Source organism: Phodopus roborovskii, unplaced genomic scaffold (assembly GCF_943737965.1).
Source record: "Phodopus roborovskii unplaced genomic scaffold, PHOROB, whole genome shotgun sequence".
Taxonomy (NCBI): Eukaryota; Metazoa; Chordata; class Mammalia; order Rodentia; family Cricetidae; genus Phodopus; species Phodopus roborovskii.
In genome coordinates this window covers 3,540,913-3,555,440 of record NW_026125489.1, presented here as the reverse complement: position 1 = coordinate 3,555,440, position 14,528 = coordinate 3,540,913, and the positions used below count along the sequence as shown (strand labels likewise).

The 14,528-nt window shown below is 39.1% G+C and overlaps 1 protein-coding gene across 1 annotated transcript in view; it reads right to left on the bottom strand.

Annotated features, from left to right (window-relative positions):
• Positions 1 to 12,073, bottom strand: part of Slc16a7 (solute carrier family 16 member 7) — a 53,608-nt gene extending 41,535 nt beyond the window's left edge. Inside the window, exons 1-2 of the mRNA XM_051176154.1 lie at positions 11,947 to 12,073; positions 4,499 to 4,748 (exon numbers count right to left, since the gene is read on the bottom strand). Of these exons, the coding sequence (XP_051032111.1) occupies positions 4,499 to 4,718 (220 nt within the window). The 5' untranslated portion in view covers positions 4,719 to 4,748; positions 11,947 to 12,073. The remainder of the gene's footprint in view (positions 1 to 4,498; positions 4,749 to 11,946) is intronic.
• Between the last annotated feature and the right edge of the window lie 2,455 nt (positions 12,074 to 14,528).

Below are 14,528 nucleotides of genomic sequence, written 5' to 3'. Positions count from 1 at the left end.
TACTCATGGATAGAAAGAAAGCTAATGTGGCACATGTGTAATATGTACAGGATTGCCGTGGTAAATCTGCTAGACTTTCTGGGATTCAGAGAGCTAACATAACAAGAAATCCCGAGCTATCTCAAACACAAGTATGGAATGACCTTCACTTTTATTGCTATTATGAGAGCATTACTATGTGAATTAGAGTAATGTTCTCCCCTAAATATGCAAATACTATAAAGCACAAAACAAATTAATACATAGCTTTATTTAAATCTTAAAAAGAACAGATACAAACCATATATTTTGTACACCAATCTGCTATGCTAAAACCTTCTGCTTCTTAAACTCCAGGAAATAAGTTCAATTGCCTGATGCTTGGTCCTTCCAGTGGTCCATAATAAAACAATGTCCCTTCTTTACCACATTTGGTAGTTACATCCCTCATAAAACAGAACAAAGTCAATTCTGTTTGCCAGAATGATTGTCTTTCCCCCCCTCCAAATTGAGTTAGAGGGGAAACACACACACACACACACACACACACACACACACACACACACACACACACGAAGTAATCATATTTGAAAGTTCGGCATGTATTGATTTTTGTGTTATCTTTCAACACCATAACACACAAGTTTTGCACTAAAACACCATCCTCTGTCACCACTGTTCAGGCAATAAATCCCACATTCATTTAAATAACACAGAAAGTTAAGATTATAATACAATTCCTGCCTCTACTTAGTGCTGTATTAATGGGATGACCACTCTGCTTGACCTATTTGCCGAAATTTGCTAGAACTCCAAGAGACCATATGGGCAGCCAGATGGATTGCTGTAATGTAGTACCATTATTCAAAAGACAAAGTAATACATCAATGTAATTTGCAATCTTTCCCACCCTTTCTGCATACCTTTTATTAGTTTTACTTTTAATTTAGACATCAGAAGGGAAGATAATACCTAGCTACCAGAGCCCAGATGCCAACTAATTACGACAAGAGGCTCTAGCCCTGACATCACAGGCCAGACCTCAGAACAACACTTCATATTTCTGGGTGACCCCACTGCAGTGATTAATAGGTGGAATGCAAAGCCCTAATGAGTGTCAGATCCTAGGCATTTTCTAGGCAAATGCAGTGAGCATTGTGTGGAACATAACCTCAGTCAGTTTGTTATATCCACACTAAACTACATGCTTTTCCACCTCATGGTCTTTGAACATATTTACAATCATCAACCAAGAAAAGCCTCAATAAGTAGACTTCTTGCCAATGGTAGGCAAAACAATACATATTTTGAATCAAATACTGACTCTGTCCTCTGTAAGAAGGAACTGCCATGTAATACACAATTACCAATAGAAACCACGCTAAAAGTGGGTTGAGGGTAAGGCCTAGGACAATGCACTTTTGACAGAAGATTTAATAGTCACTGCAGAACACTTGTCAATCATACTTGAAAACAATCCACTGAAAGGTAAAATTACTAATACCTTAACTTACCAAATCTATCACACTAAATCACTGTCTCTAAAAAAAAAAAAAAAAAAAAGTTCATTTTCATTACTTCTCAGGAGGCCAAGAACTTGAGGGCAGATAGGCCATGGGCTTTGGGGAAAACCAAATACCATTTTGTTTTGTTAAATGAATGCAGCAATTAAAAAACAAAAAACAAACAAACAAAAACAGAAAATTCCTAGTGACGTTCTGCTCTACCCATAGGTCAGTGTCCCTCTCAGCCATCATCAGAGAACCTTCCTCTTACATTAGATGGGAACTAATACAAAGACTCAGAAACTGGACAGTGTGCAGAGAGTCAGAGAGTTTGCAACACTAAATCCTAAATGAGATACATCCATTGATCCCTGCAACCCTCAGATCTCAGTGAACTATGGAGAACAGGAGGCAGGCAGGAAGATTTTAAGACAGGGAACAGGATGGAAGACACCATGAAAGCTGTGTCTTCCAGACAAAACAGGACAGACACATGTATGAACTCCCAGATACCATGGCAGCATGCATAGGACTTGCACAGGTTGGGTATGAGGGGGAAGTGGACACAACTCCCATCCCTAAACAAGGAGCCACCTCCAAGTGACAAGTGTTTGAGGAGGAAAATTAGTTTTCTGTAATGGAGTCTGACTGGGCTTACAAACCACATTTAAGGGAAGGCCAAATAGTCAGCAGTAGATTGCTAATACAATACAAATCAAAGGTAATTTTCTAGACCATTTTTATTTTTTAAAAAATTAGAATTGAGGGAGGGCTTAAGATGGTTCAGTGAGTGAAGGCACTTGTTGCCATGTCTGGCAACATGAATTCAATTTGCAGTACCCACATTGTGGGAAGGTTGTTCTTTGTCCAACACACACACACACACACACACACACACACACACACACACACACACACGGACACATAAAATATAAGAATTATTTTCATAGAAAATTGATCTGAATAAAACTCCCCTAAATAGAAAATACAAACCAGAACATAGTGACAAATTTTATATCCACTAAGAAGGCTATAATGAAAAACACAAGTTCTGTCACAGACATGAAGTTGTATTCAGTGGACGTGAGAAGAAATGATAACTCATCAAGTAACTTAGGAAGTATCTGTCAGAGTTTCATAGAAGCTTAAGCATCTCATGCCACACAAAGATGGAAATATGTGTTCACACAGAAATGTGCACATGAGTGTTCATAGAAAACCATGTGTATTAATTTTAAACTAAACTAAATATCTCTTGACTAATGAATGGGTAAACAGCATCTAGTATGTCCATATGAAAAACTCATAAATTCCATGCCTGGACACTAATGACCTCAGAGGTATTTTAGTCTTAACCTTGACTTCTCAGGTCAAGGCAAATGGGTTGACCCAGCAAAGCATTATCAAAGAACACCAGAGCTATAGAAGAACGAGAAGCACTGTGCAGAATCAACCATGTGTATATGACGTAAGAAGTAACAGCTATAATCCTTAAGGCAAGTGTCCAAAAGTGAGTCCTAGAAAGCGTATTTTTAAAGCGTAGTTCTTCAACTACATGCTCCCATAGAATTTAAAGGATACTTTTGATAATCAAATAAAAGCTTAATAATTATTACTAAGGCATGTTAGCCTAATTAATCCAGAATCACTCAAGTATAGAAAAGGAAAATCCACACTGACACTAACACATTTATCACACAGACACACACATACATAAAATGGGATTATTTATGGATCAAACGCTGGCTTTGGCAGTATGTTAGAGAGATAACACCTTAAAGAATAACTGGTCTACCTCTGGGCCAGGTGGAATGTGCCTCAGTGTTATACGGCAAGAGCACGCATTGGGTTTTCAAAAGAACTGGTTTAGAGAAAGATGAGAGGCTGAGAGCATAGTGGCTACATGTCTTGAAGGCTTAGGTTTTTCTATTCAGAAATGAGCCCTGTGACTTTGGAAGGCTGGATTGTCTGTGTCCTCAAGTCCAAGAAAGAACAGAAAGACAGCAATCATTTCTCAGGCTGTCAAGAAGATTGGGAAATACAACACAAATCAAGTGTGGCATGAGGCATTGGCCACTAGCAAGTTCTAAGAAATATTAGTTATTATTGCTAGTATTCTGTCTCCCTCACTAGGGATCCCATTATCTTTACTTAATGAAAAAAATGACATTAGATGATGTATATAGCTTTGAATTAATACAGTCTGAGTCTGTAACTGTCCCTTGAAGTTACATTACCAGTTGACAAATTAAAATTCTAAAACCCATACATTTAAGTAATGATTTATAAAAAAAAAATCTATAAAAATCTCGTCTACTGCAGAGAATGTTTTAAAGACAATAGGTCACATAGTCATAAGGGGTTTTCATTGTTTAACACTCTAATGTGGGGTGCTTTGATGTATTCATTCTCCATCATGACTTACACTCTCATTTTAACGTAGACAACTAACAAGACAATTGGAAGCAACCATTTAAATAAAATGGTGTCATTATTTTTGTGAGTCCTAAAGCATTAAGGTATTATACCACATATAAAACTTGAATATGTGTAGAAAGTATATGCAAACAGTCCTCCTGGGCAGTGCAAAATGGAGTATATTCTGGGCTTATAAACTGACAGAAACATGTTTCCTTTTCAATTGAAAGAAAGCCTTTAGTCAAGCTATGGCAATGGTGAAAAATAATCCCAATATCATAGTATGGGGTTCATTCCAAACTGAACAGTAAATGATTCACTTGGAATCTTGATAATATGGCAAACCTCATTCATACAGGTTAATTCTCCGTCCCACCGAATAACCTATTAAGACTCAAAATGAAGCAAACAGATAATGATGTTAAATCATCAAAAACCACTAAAAATGCAGTTCTCACTATGCTTTTGGATGATTATAACTGATCAATATAGTAATACAGTAAGAGTTTTAGTGTGTGGGCATGGTCAATGTCAAGTCTACGGCAATGAATAACTGTGTTCTCATTCCAGCATTTGGTCTACACGGAGAACCTTACCTCCTGCATACATCACAGCCAGCATGATGGACGATATCCACGCGATTTCACTGTAGCTAGCGTGGAATATTTCCTGAATATCTTTGAAGAATACTGTGACAGCTTTGGGGAAGGCATATGAAAATCCGATGGAGATAAAGGATGCTCCAACCACTACCCAGCCCCACCCTCCATCGGGAGGAAGCGGGTGGGGAAGCGGTACAGCAGTCTCCGATGGCATTTCTGCACCTCTGCTGGAGACTAAAGTAACCTGTTGAAAAAGAAACAACAGTTCATGTTGTATGTTGGGTTTTTTGGTATCGCCCTGGAAACCTGCTGACAGGCATTCTCACTGTAACTCCAATTTCATTGTATGTATGTATTTAGTATTCTTGTGCTTGGAAAATGATCAGAAATTCAAAGCAGAAAGTGTTAGATATACAGCCTTGATTATTGAGAGGGGAAATCTGAAAACACCTTTATGGAAAGAAAACATTTGAAAATGAAGTTAAGAACCCAGACACGACCGGAAGTGCCAACTAAAGAAAAACAAACATTACTGCAGTCTTGCTTTCAAGCCCAGAGGAAATGTACCTGTTACACTTTAAGGAAGAATGCTTTCTCTGCGCATGTTTTCTGTGTGTGGGCATATGTGTGTATAAGTGTTGTGTGTGGGCACATGTGCGTTTGTGTGTCATCAGGGTTGACATATGGCATTTCCCTCAATTGTTCTCATAGTATCAAGAGCTTGCTGATTTGGCAACTCTTAGGGGCAAAAGCTCCAAGAATCCTCATTCCCCACAGCAGTTGTATGCATAGTTGTCGTTTTCTTTGTATTGTGGATTCTGGAGGACTGAACTCAGGTCCTCACAACTTTGTGGTAAGCACTTAACAACTAAGAAATCTCCAAGCCTTAAGACTAATATTTTCATTCAAAATGTTGCCTTCCCAAAATTAGTGCTACCAGCAGTTTTGTGAATATCTCTGTGTGTTGTCTCTCTCTCTGTCTCTCTCTCTCTCTCTCTCTGCCTCTGTCTCTCTCTTCATTGCCAAAAACTTCCACCAGCTACATGGATAAACATGCTTGTTTGTTGAGGGAGTGGAGAAGAGGCTCTTTACTATGTACACACATAACACTTAATCCTCTCCCGTGGAAGGAAATGATGCACAGTGTAATATGTAAGAAATTACACAATGGAAACCTTGCCTCCACATCCTCCAGGGTATAGAGATGCTTCGGTGAAATGCAGAAAAAAATCCACATTCCTGTGTACTAGTATATGTATGTATGTATGTATATATGTATCTACATATAAAACTGTTTTCCAAAATCAGCCTATGGAAAAGTTTATTTTCGGCTCTTGTAAATGTGCAGATGGTTTCTGCAACACACACACATACCGAGTTTGTCAGGTGCAAAGAGTTATGTCTTAATGTGCATATTCCATGTGAGAGTACAAGTCAACTGCCTTTAATTTAACCCAAAACTCATATTCTTATGTCCATTACTCTCCTCGCGCCTCCTCGTGTGAGTGTGTGTGTGTGTGTGTGTGTGTGTGTGTGTGTGTGTGTGTGTGTGTAGAATACCTAAAGTCTACAGTCTTAGCAGGCTCAGAGCACCCAGTCCATACCATATGACACAAAGCCCACTACACAAAGAGCTCTGCACAAGAAAATACCCTTCTATTCTTCATGTCTATGATTTCAGAATGGTTTCTTTTCAACATTCATCAAAAAAAAAAAAAAAAAAAAAAAAGAGAGATCCTTCAGTATTTTTTCCTTTGGGGTCAGACGTATATAATTTAGCCTAATGTCCTCTGAGGACTCACATATTGTCACAAAGGTGACTACATCCCACAAGCTATTGGACGGGATCGATAACAGTGTTTTATCAACTTTAATTATAAGATAAGGGTCTTCAAGGTTTTATTGTAAGGGACACAAAGGCTGTAAGGGTTCCTGGCTGCATGGTCTGCACTGAGTGTTTATCCAAATTGAATTTTAATGTCATATAGACACTGACACAATTGAGCATGGTTTTTCAATGAAGCTTTCTTTACAAAGTAGTCTGGTAACTGCCATTTAATGATCCCTATAACAGACATTAGAGAGAAAAATCCGGAGGAGAAAAAACACTCAGCCTAACAGTTATTATTGAAAATTGTACATTTATTTTCATCACTGTTCTATATGACTATTTGCCTGATTAATTTAAATGATAATGTAATTGAATGAATCCCAGAGATACAACTGCAATGCTATGAGTTATTTCATTATTTTTAATTAGCTATCATAGAACTCCTTTGTTGTAACTATGCAAGTTTCAGGCAAATAGGAAATACATGAAGTGTAACTCAGTTTAAAAAATAAAAATTTCCCTTTTGATTGACACCATGGTTAATAGGAAATTTATATTTTATATTGCATTTGTTTTCAGCTCCATATCTACATATGTTGCTTAGTCATATGCTGATAATTTGTGAAGCAACCTCAAGTGACTGTTTCTAAAGAACTTAGGAAGTGAATGACAGATGTGCCTCCCATTCTGTTTGAGAGGGTTAGTGGTGAGAAATTTGTGTAACAGAATTCTTGAATGGTATTGAAAAAGGCCAGTTCCTTTAGCCCTTCAATATCAAGATAAATCACAATGACAAGTTATTCCAAACTAGAAAGACAGTGCCAGTGTGAGCACACCAGGGAGGGAGGGAGGTGGAAGGTGGGGGCCAAATCCAAGCATAATAATGACATGAAACTCAAATTGGAGTCAGCAGGTAAAGGGGTTTGTAACCAATCCTGGCAACTTGAGTTCAAATCCAGGAACTGAAGTAGTGGAAGCTAAGAACTAATTCCTAGAAATCATCATGTGACTTCCACATATGCACTACTGCAAACACACATGTACACATGTAAACACACACTCTCTCTCACACACACACACACACTCACACACCACTTTACATTTTTGGTTGTGAGCCAAGCCTGTGTATAATATATATATGTTTATTTCCTGTGTTTTATTTAGCATTAGCTCTTTGTTTTGTCCTGTTTAGGTTTGCCTGGCTTTTTATTTTATTTTTTCCTCTTATTTGTTTTGTTTCCTAATTAAAGAGACCAAGAAAGAATATGAATTTAGGTGGATGGGGAAAGTGGGAATATTTGGAGGAAGGGGAATCATAATCATAGTACAGTATAAGAAAAAAACTATTTTCAGTTTAAAAATAAAATTATTTAAAGAATTAAAAACATTTCAAGTTGTCCAACTCTTTTTCTACTGACCTGAACACATGGTATTTAAATTTACCTGTAACATAATCATAGTATACAAAATGATATGGATAAAGGGATATACTTCAATAAATTCTGAATTCTTGTTATGGCTAAGTCAATCCTTATCATCACCAGAAAGCATTTATTAATCAGTTTAGTTTCCACAGAGATCCTTTGGTGATCGTTTTAAAATGATACAAATTTCAGAAATCCTAAGAAACTTGATCTGAGTAATATGTGAGCAATTGGATCTCGTTAATAACTGCTAGTGCTAAAGTAATATCCAGAGAATGGGAAATAAGGCTGCTCGCTTATGCACTCAGGGAGTAAAATAAGCCAAAGAAAAACCACTTGACATTTTTATTGCATTCTGTGTGTCTAAATGTCCTGAAGGATTGAAAGAGTCAGGAGCACTTGATTTTCACAATATTAATCACCTGAAAAATTCTCTCTGCAGAAATTTGTATGGCTTGATCTTAAACATCCCCCAGTGTTATGGTGCTGAAGGATTAGTACCAGCCCTTGGTGCTGTTGGGAAACAATTGGATCTTTAAGTTGAAGAATGTAAGAGAAGCAAGTTAGATCTCATGTTCTTGTGGAGAAGTCTGGGACTGTGGCCTTTACTGTCTTTCTCCATGGCTCCCATCATGGTTATCTTCGGTGTAATACAACACATGCTCTCTTACCACCGTGTTCTCACAGTGGTCCGTAATAAAAGAATCTAGCAATGGCGGTTACAACCTCTGAACCATCTGATAAAAATAACTCTGTCCTCCATTAAAAGTGAATTTCACGAGGTACTTTGTCACAGTGGTAAAAACCGGACTAGCAAGGGGATTCTTAGGTCCATGGAAACTCTTGTGTAACAGTTTCCTCTGAAACATCCATTCCCTCCAGGAGAGATTGGAGATGCAAGGGACTCAAGAGGTCAGGCAACTTCACAAATCCAGGAAGACAGAAACTCTCACCAGGGCCCCTACCCAAGGACACAGGTGGATAATACACTGCTTAAGGAGCCACAGACAGGCACTGCTAAAAGGGAGGAGATTCTGGGGGTCTGTGGAGCTTCAGGGAGATCCTGGGATGGACTTTTGGGGGATGCAACTGCTTCTGAAGCATCTGTGCACCTGTAAGTCACCCCCTCAAAAAAAAATCCCACCTCGTTAACTCTTTGGACTTTGATGAGATTCTGACTTTGGTCTGTAGGGGTCTCCATTCAGGAGGGAACAGGTAGGGAGGTGCGTGCGTGTGCGCGCGTGCGCGCACATGTGTGTGTGTGTGTGTGTGTGTGTGTGTGTGTGTGTGTTTACAATGTCTGCCCAAGGAGGAAGAATCTCACCCAACAAAAGTCTACTAAAACGCCAAAGAAATGAGCAAGATATGAGGTTATGACACAGCTAAGTGATCCATATAAAGTGGGTAGTGGGTTTAGTGAAAACCATTTGTATTAGATTAACATTCTACAGAGGTTACAAGTCAGTAAAAAGCCATGTTTGTCAATAATTACTTTTAAAGGTTTATATGTCCACAGCTTGTTATAATTTTCTTTAATGTTTTCTTGTTGGACACAATACTAATTATCTCTCCTAACTATGCATCCTGAGTTTTAAAACAGTACCATTTCTGTATGTTGATCGATTTACAACTTTTGAGTACTAAAAAAAAACCAATGTCTTTAGAAATGCAAAACATTTAAAGGGCAACCAGGAAAGGTGGAGTGTAGACATGGTTTAAATAAGCAGAAGACAACAATTGGCTTTTTAGGAATTTTGAGCTCATTACCTCATTTTTAAATTAAACTGTGAAGTTACCAATTTCCTTCTTGCTTGCAAAGTAAAAAAAAGAAAACCTGAAGAACCATGGAGGAAATGTCAGAAGGCTTTATGTAGCAAACAGCTTGAAGAAACATGGAGGAAATGCCAGAAGGCTTTATGTAGCAAACAGCTTTATCTACATTTGTAGAGACAGTAACGAGGACTAAAGATGGGACCCTATAATTCTCCAGCATGCAGAATGGAAACAACTATCTGTCATTATTAATCCATGACTGCAAACGATTATAGTCTTCATTACAATTGATATGGTAAACGTTTAGAAATAAAATTACCCAATTCAGCTCCCTGTCATTTTTAAAGGCATCAATAGGCACACCTTCCCTCTAGGTAAGGACATCAGACTATCGCTTCCCACCAACCCCACATGCTACCACCTCATGCCCTGATGGCCATATATTCCTTTCCTGTTGGCTGGCCCTTCCCCTCCATGTCAGAACGAGAGATTCCTGACATGAACACACCCACAGCTGCAGCTTGTTTGAGGACCCTAGGTCTTATGCTAATATGCTTGCTCCACTCCCAGGATGGGACCGCCGGCACCCACAAACACTTCACTCACTCCAGCTGCTTGGAGAGAAGTCCTAAACACCTAACACTGACCCCTGAGGGTTTTCTATGAGCATTTTCTCATCATGCATAGGTCTGTTCCACATGCCTTAGCCCCATGCAACTGTTCTACAATCTGACTAGATGTGGTAATAGAAAACCAAGATCTTGACACTCATTCCACAAAGGGGAAACACAATTTCCATATGAAGAAACACTACTAAAGACTCAATTCAGTATGCTTGGGTCCCATCAGAAAAGCAAACAACATAATACTAGCCACACAATAGTGTCTGCTAAGAATTAATTCTCCCAGAGTGAGTTCCAGGACAGCCAAGGCTACACAGAGAAACACGGTCTCAAAATGAACAAAACAAAAGAATTAGAGCTCTGGCTTCAACCTTACACCAAGAACCATCAGTGAGTGAAGAACGCTGGGAGTAGGAAAGGTGGTCTTCCCCAGCTGGGAGCACACCCTTCAATTGCCCAGTGACAAATGATGAGTAAGAGGGGCTTTTCAAGGGACAGAAGACAGAACAACGGTGGACGCTGGGAGAGGAGCGATAGAATGTGCAGGGTTGGCTGGGGTAGGGATGGAAAAGCAGAGCAGAGGAGGAAATAAATACAAGGAGGGAATCATTAACACTTCAGGCAAAGTCACGTGAAAAACGACTGCAGTGCAGTCCTAAGATGGAAGCATATGCAAGTATAAAAATGCCAAAACCCTATCATGTAGCAAAAACCCCCGTGTTGTGATGTGTTTTAAATGCCACAGAGGGATTTCATGCCATACAGGAAGGACTCACATGGGAGGTTTACTGGGAGAGGAGAGACAAGATGTAGAAAGGGGCATAGAGGGAGACAGAGACTGGTCCCGGGGCCAAGAGTGATGGAAGAAAAGGGAGGAAGGGAGAGAGAGGAAGAATGAGAGAGTGTGTGTGTGTGTGAGAGAGAGAAAGATGGGAGGTGGGCAGGGCCCTTTTGAAAGGGAACGTAGTGAATGTGCACAGGTGGTGCTCTTAGTAGCTGCAGCTGAGGGTGAATCCTGTCAGAACCCCAAGGACAGGCCAGGACAGATGCCTGGATACTTACACCCCCTACTAGAAAATATAGGCTAAAAACAAAATCCCAACGCTAGGACTGGTTTACATTTATTGGAGCTGTTGCACAGACCTCCAAATATTAAAGTCTATTATGATTGCTCATGCTGCTCTCTAGAACTTGACAGTTATACCAAGACTGAAGATATGACATACTTGAGTCACAGATAGTGATAAATCAAGTTGGTTTCAACCTGAGAGTTCTATCCTTACTATGTTTCATAGCACTTAAAGGAGCTATGTATGCATTACTACCCAGAGGAGAAAAGTTACTATCAGTCTTCTCCAGCTATGAACCCCAGTAGCTACCTGTACAGAAAGAAAAAAAAAATGTATGCCCCAGGCACAACATGATAGCATGCTTTCTGATTAGATTCATGGCACACTCCACAAAATCTACCAGTGAACGCTGAGAACCTGTGAGCTGACAGATCCTAGGCCCTGGGGAGAACTTACTCTTGGCATTCTGCTAATGGTTCGTAGTATTAAGTTCTAAGCCCATTATTGCCCTTGGAACATAGCACATCCCACTCTCACCCCTTGCTTACTGGAAGCTGGAGTTGATCAACGGTCAGGATTCAATGCGAACAAACATACTCCTTCACGATTTTCCTTGTGGACAATTATTCGATATTGTATGTACTTGGAAAGCCATCATGGTTTTTGTCCCTGTAACTTGCAAGTGTGACCAAAAGAACCAGAAACAAAGTTGCCCTTTTACCTGTTGTCAGATGACCACTTTAACAGATTTCTTTGGGTGGTGTGTATATTTAAGCCTAGCCACTTTAGGTTGATGAGTAATATTTGAAGGCAATACAAAGGGAGAGGTCGTGCAGACTCCAGATTACCTAAAGAAAGAGAAAAAAGTATTAAACATATATTTATTTATTTATTTTGAAACAGGGTTGCCTTATGTAGTTTTGGGGCCTGTCCTGGAACTTGATTGGTAGACCAGGCTGGCCTTCAACTCATAGATATCTGTCTGCCTCTGCCTCCTGAGTGCTGGGATTAAAGGTGTGTGCCACCACCACCCAGCTGTGCACATCTTTTATATCCACAATTAAATAAATATGTGTATGCATACATAGATATGCTTTGTCAATCATGTATGAATATGTCAATTATATATATGCATATATATGCACATATATATGTATACATATATGTATATATATGTATGTATGCATGAAAAATGGAAAATAAAAGAAAAACCAGATCTCAGTTGGCAAGTGCTTTCCCCATCAGCAGAAAGAACTGAATTCAATTGGCCACATCCGTGTAAACAGCACAGCATATAATTCTAGCACTAGGAAGTGGGGACAGGAGGCCCTCTGGGGCTTGCTAGCCAGCCAGTCTAGCTGAGTGGATGAGTTCCAGATCCTAATGAGAGACCCTGCATCAAAAACAATGAACAATGCCCCCTGAAGAATGACAGTGGTGGTTGGCCTCTGGCTTCCACAGAAAATCACACACAAATGTACATACACCTGGACATCTACAGACACATCACACAAAGAACAGATTAGATTGTACAAGTTACATTATGAAAAAGAAAACTTATTGACATTCATTAGCTACCACTCATTTCCTTGTACCTATTTAAATTAATTGGTGGTATATCATGCCCATGTGTATTGGTGTGTGTCTGTGGGTGTGGCTGTGTACATACAAGATTTAACAAAATAATTCTAGATACTATCAATAATAAACAGATTTTAACGGTGGGTAGCAAAAAATAATATTCTACAGATCTGTTTTAGAATTCAAACTCTGTAACCAGGTCTAATATTAGTAGAACAAATGTCTTCATTCAAGATATAAACCTCAATATGGTATTGAATATATAAAATTTCATGTAACAGATAATACTGACCAGAGTAAGCAAATGAGAAAGTGAAAACTACATTCTTTCCATTAAATAACCAGTCATCCACTTTGGCTGTAAGGCTCACTATTACAAATTATTGAGAGAAGACACCATGGTCTCTGGGTCAAAGACGCATTATAAGAGGATGAAGGATGTGTGCAAAGAAATAGAGTGAAGAAGTCTTAAAGTCACCCATTGGGTCTAAGAAACTGACAAGGAACAGAGCTAAAGGCTCACCCAGTAGACTTCCTGGGCCTGTAGAAGAGGTCAGCTCTTCTCCTAATGGAATGCTTAGGTGTTGTCATGGCCTACCCCAAGTACCAGTGCACGTCAATGAAGGCAATCTTTATAGCTTTTCTCCCCTTCCTCCCCCCCCCCCAATTCCTCTGGCATAGTAGACTTCACTGACTGCAGGGCACGGCCTCAGAGGAAAGCCCGAGGCATCCCTGAAAACTGGGTTCTGACCCCGGGGCTGTAATTAACTGCACTCATGTCTTACACATACTAGTTAAGAAGCAAGAATAAAAGGGATTCTTTCGGAGGAAATCTCAGGATGCTACAAATTCTACCTACTCACCAACATTTCTATGAAATGTTACGGCGTAAAACTTAACAGATTCTTATTTTAGAAAAACCAATCTACATTCTAGGAACCTTTCAACAAATGGCTTAATAATCAAGAAGGCCCAACTTGATTGTTTCAATTATTCTAGTTACATCCATTCTCTACTGATTTTGACCAATCATGTGCACACATACGCAATATATATGAATTCATTGTTAATTTTAACAATGCATGAGCAAGTTTTATACATTTTTGATAAACAATTATATCTAAAACCTAAAATTTTTATTTTAGTTTCATAAAACGACAGTTTTGTGGATTTCTTCACCCCCCCATCTCCCCACTACAAAACAATGCCAATCATTATAGCTTTCATAGGAGAACATCACATTTTCTAATACGGTTTCTTGGCTCTATTTACATATGCCACAAGCTGATTATCATCAGCTTTTCAGGGCACATGAATAAATAACACTTTAATGATTCCATTACTTGTAGGCATTCAGCTGAATTGTTTGGTAATCCACAGCCTCGGTCTACTCAAGGCTCCCTTGTACCCACCCTACAGAGTACCAGCACATTCCTTTACAAAATGTGATGGTTTAATTTCTTTAAATATGGCCAGACTGTGTCATATTTAATCTTCAAAAGCAAGGTCCCGAAATAATACTCTCAGCAAACAAAGGCTCATATTAAGAACAGTTTGGTCCCACTGTAAATCCTGCAGATTTGTTACATTACAGCACGAACTTTCTTTCCCATGTCCCCAGCGCTGGACTGTGTGTCACCTAAGGAGATTAATATGTTCCATGAAGAACAACCGTGTGCTAGTTTCGTTTTGTTCCTTCTTTCCTATACAAACAATGTAACG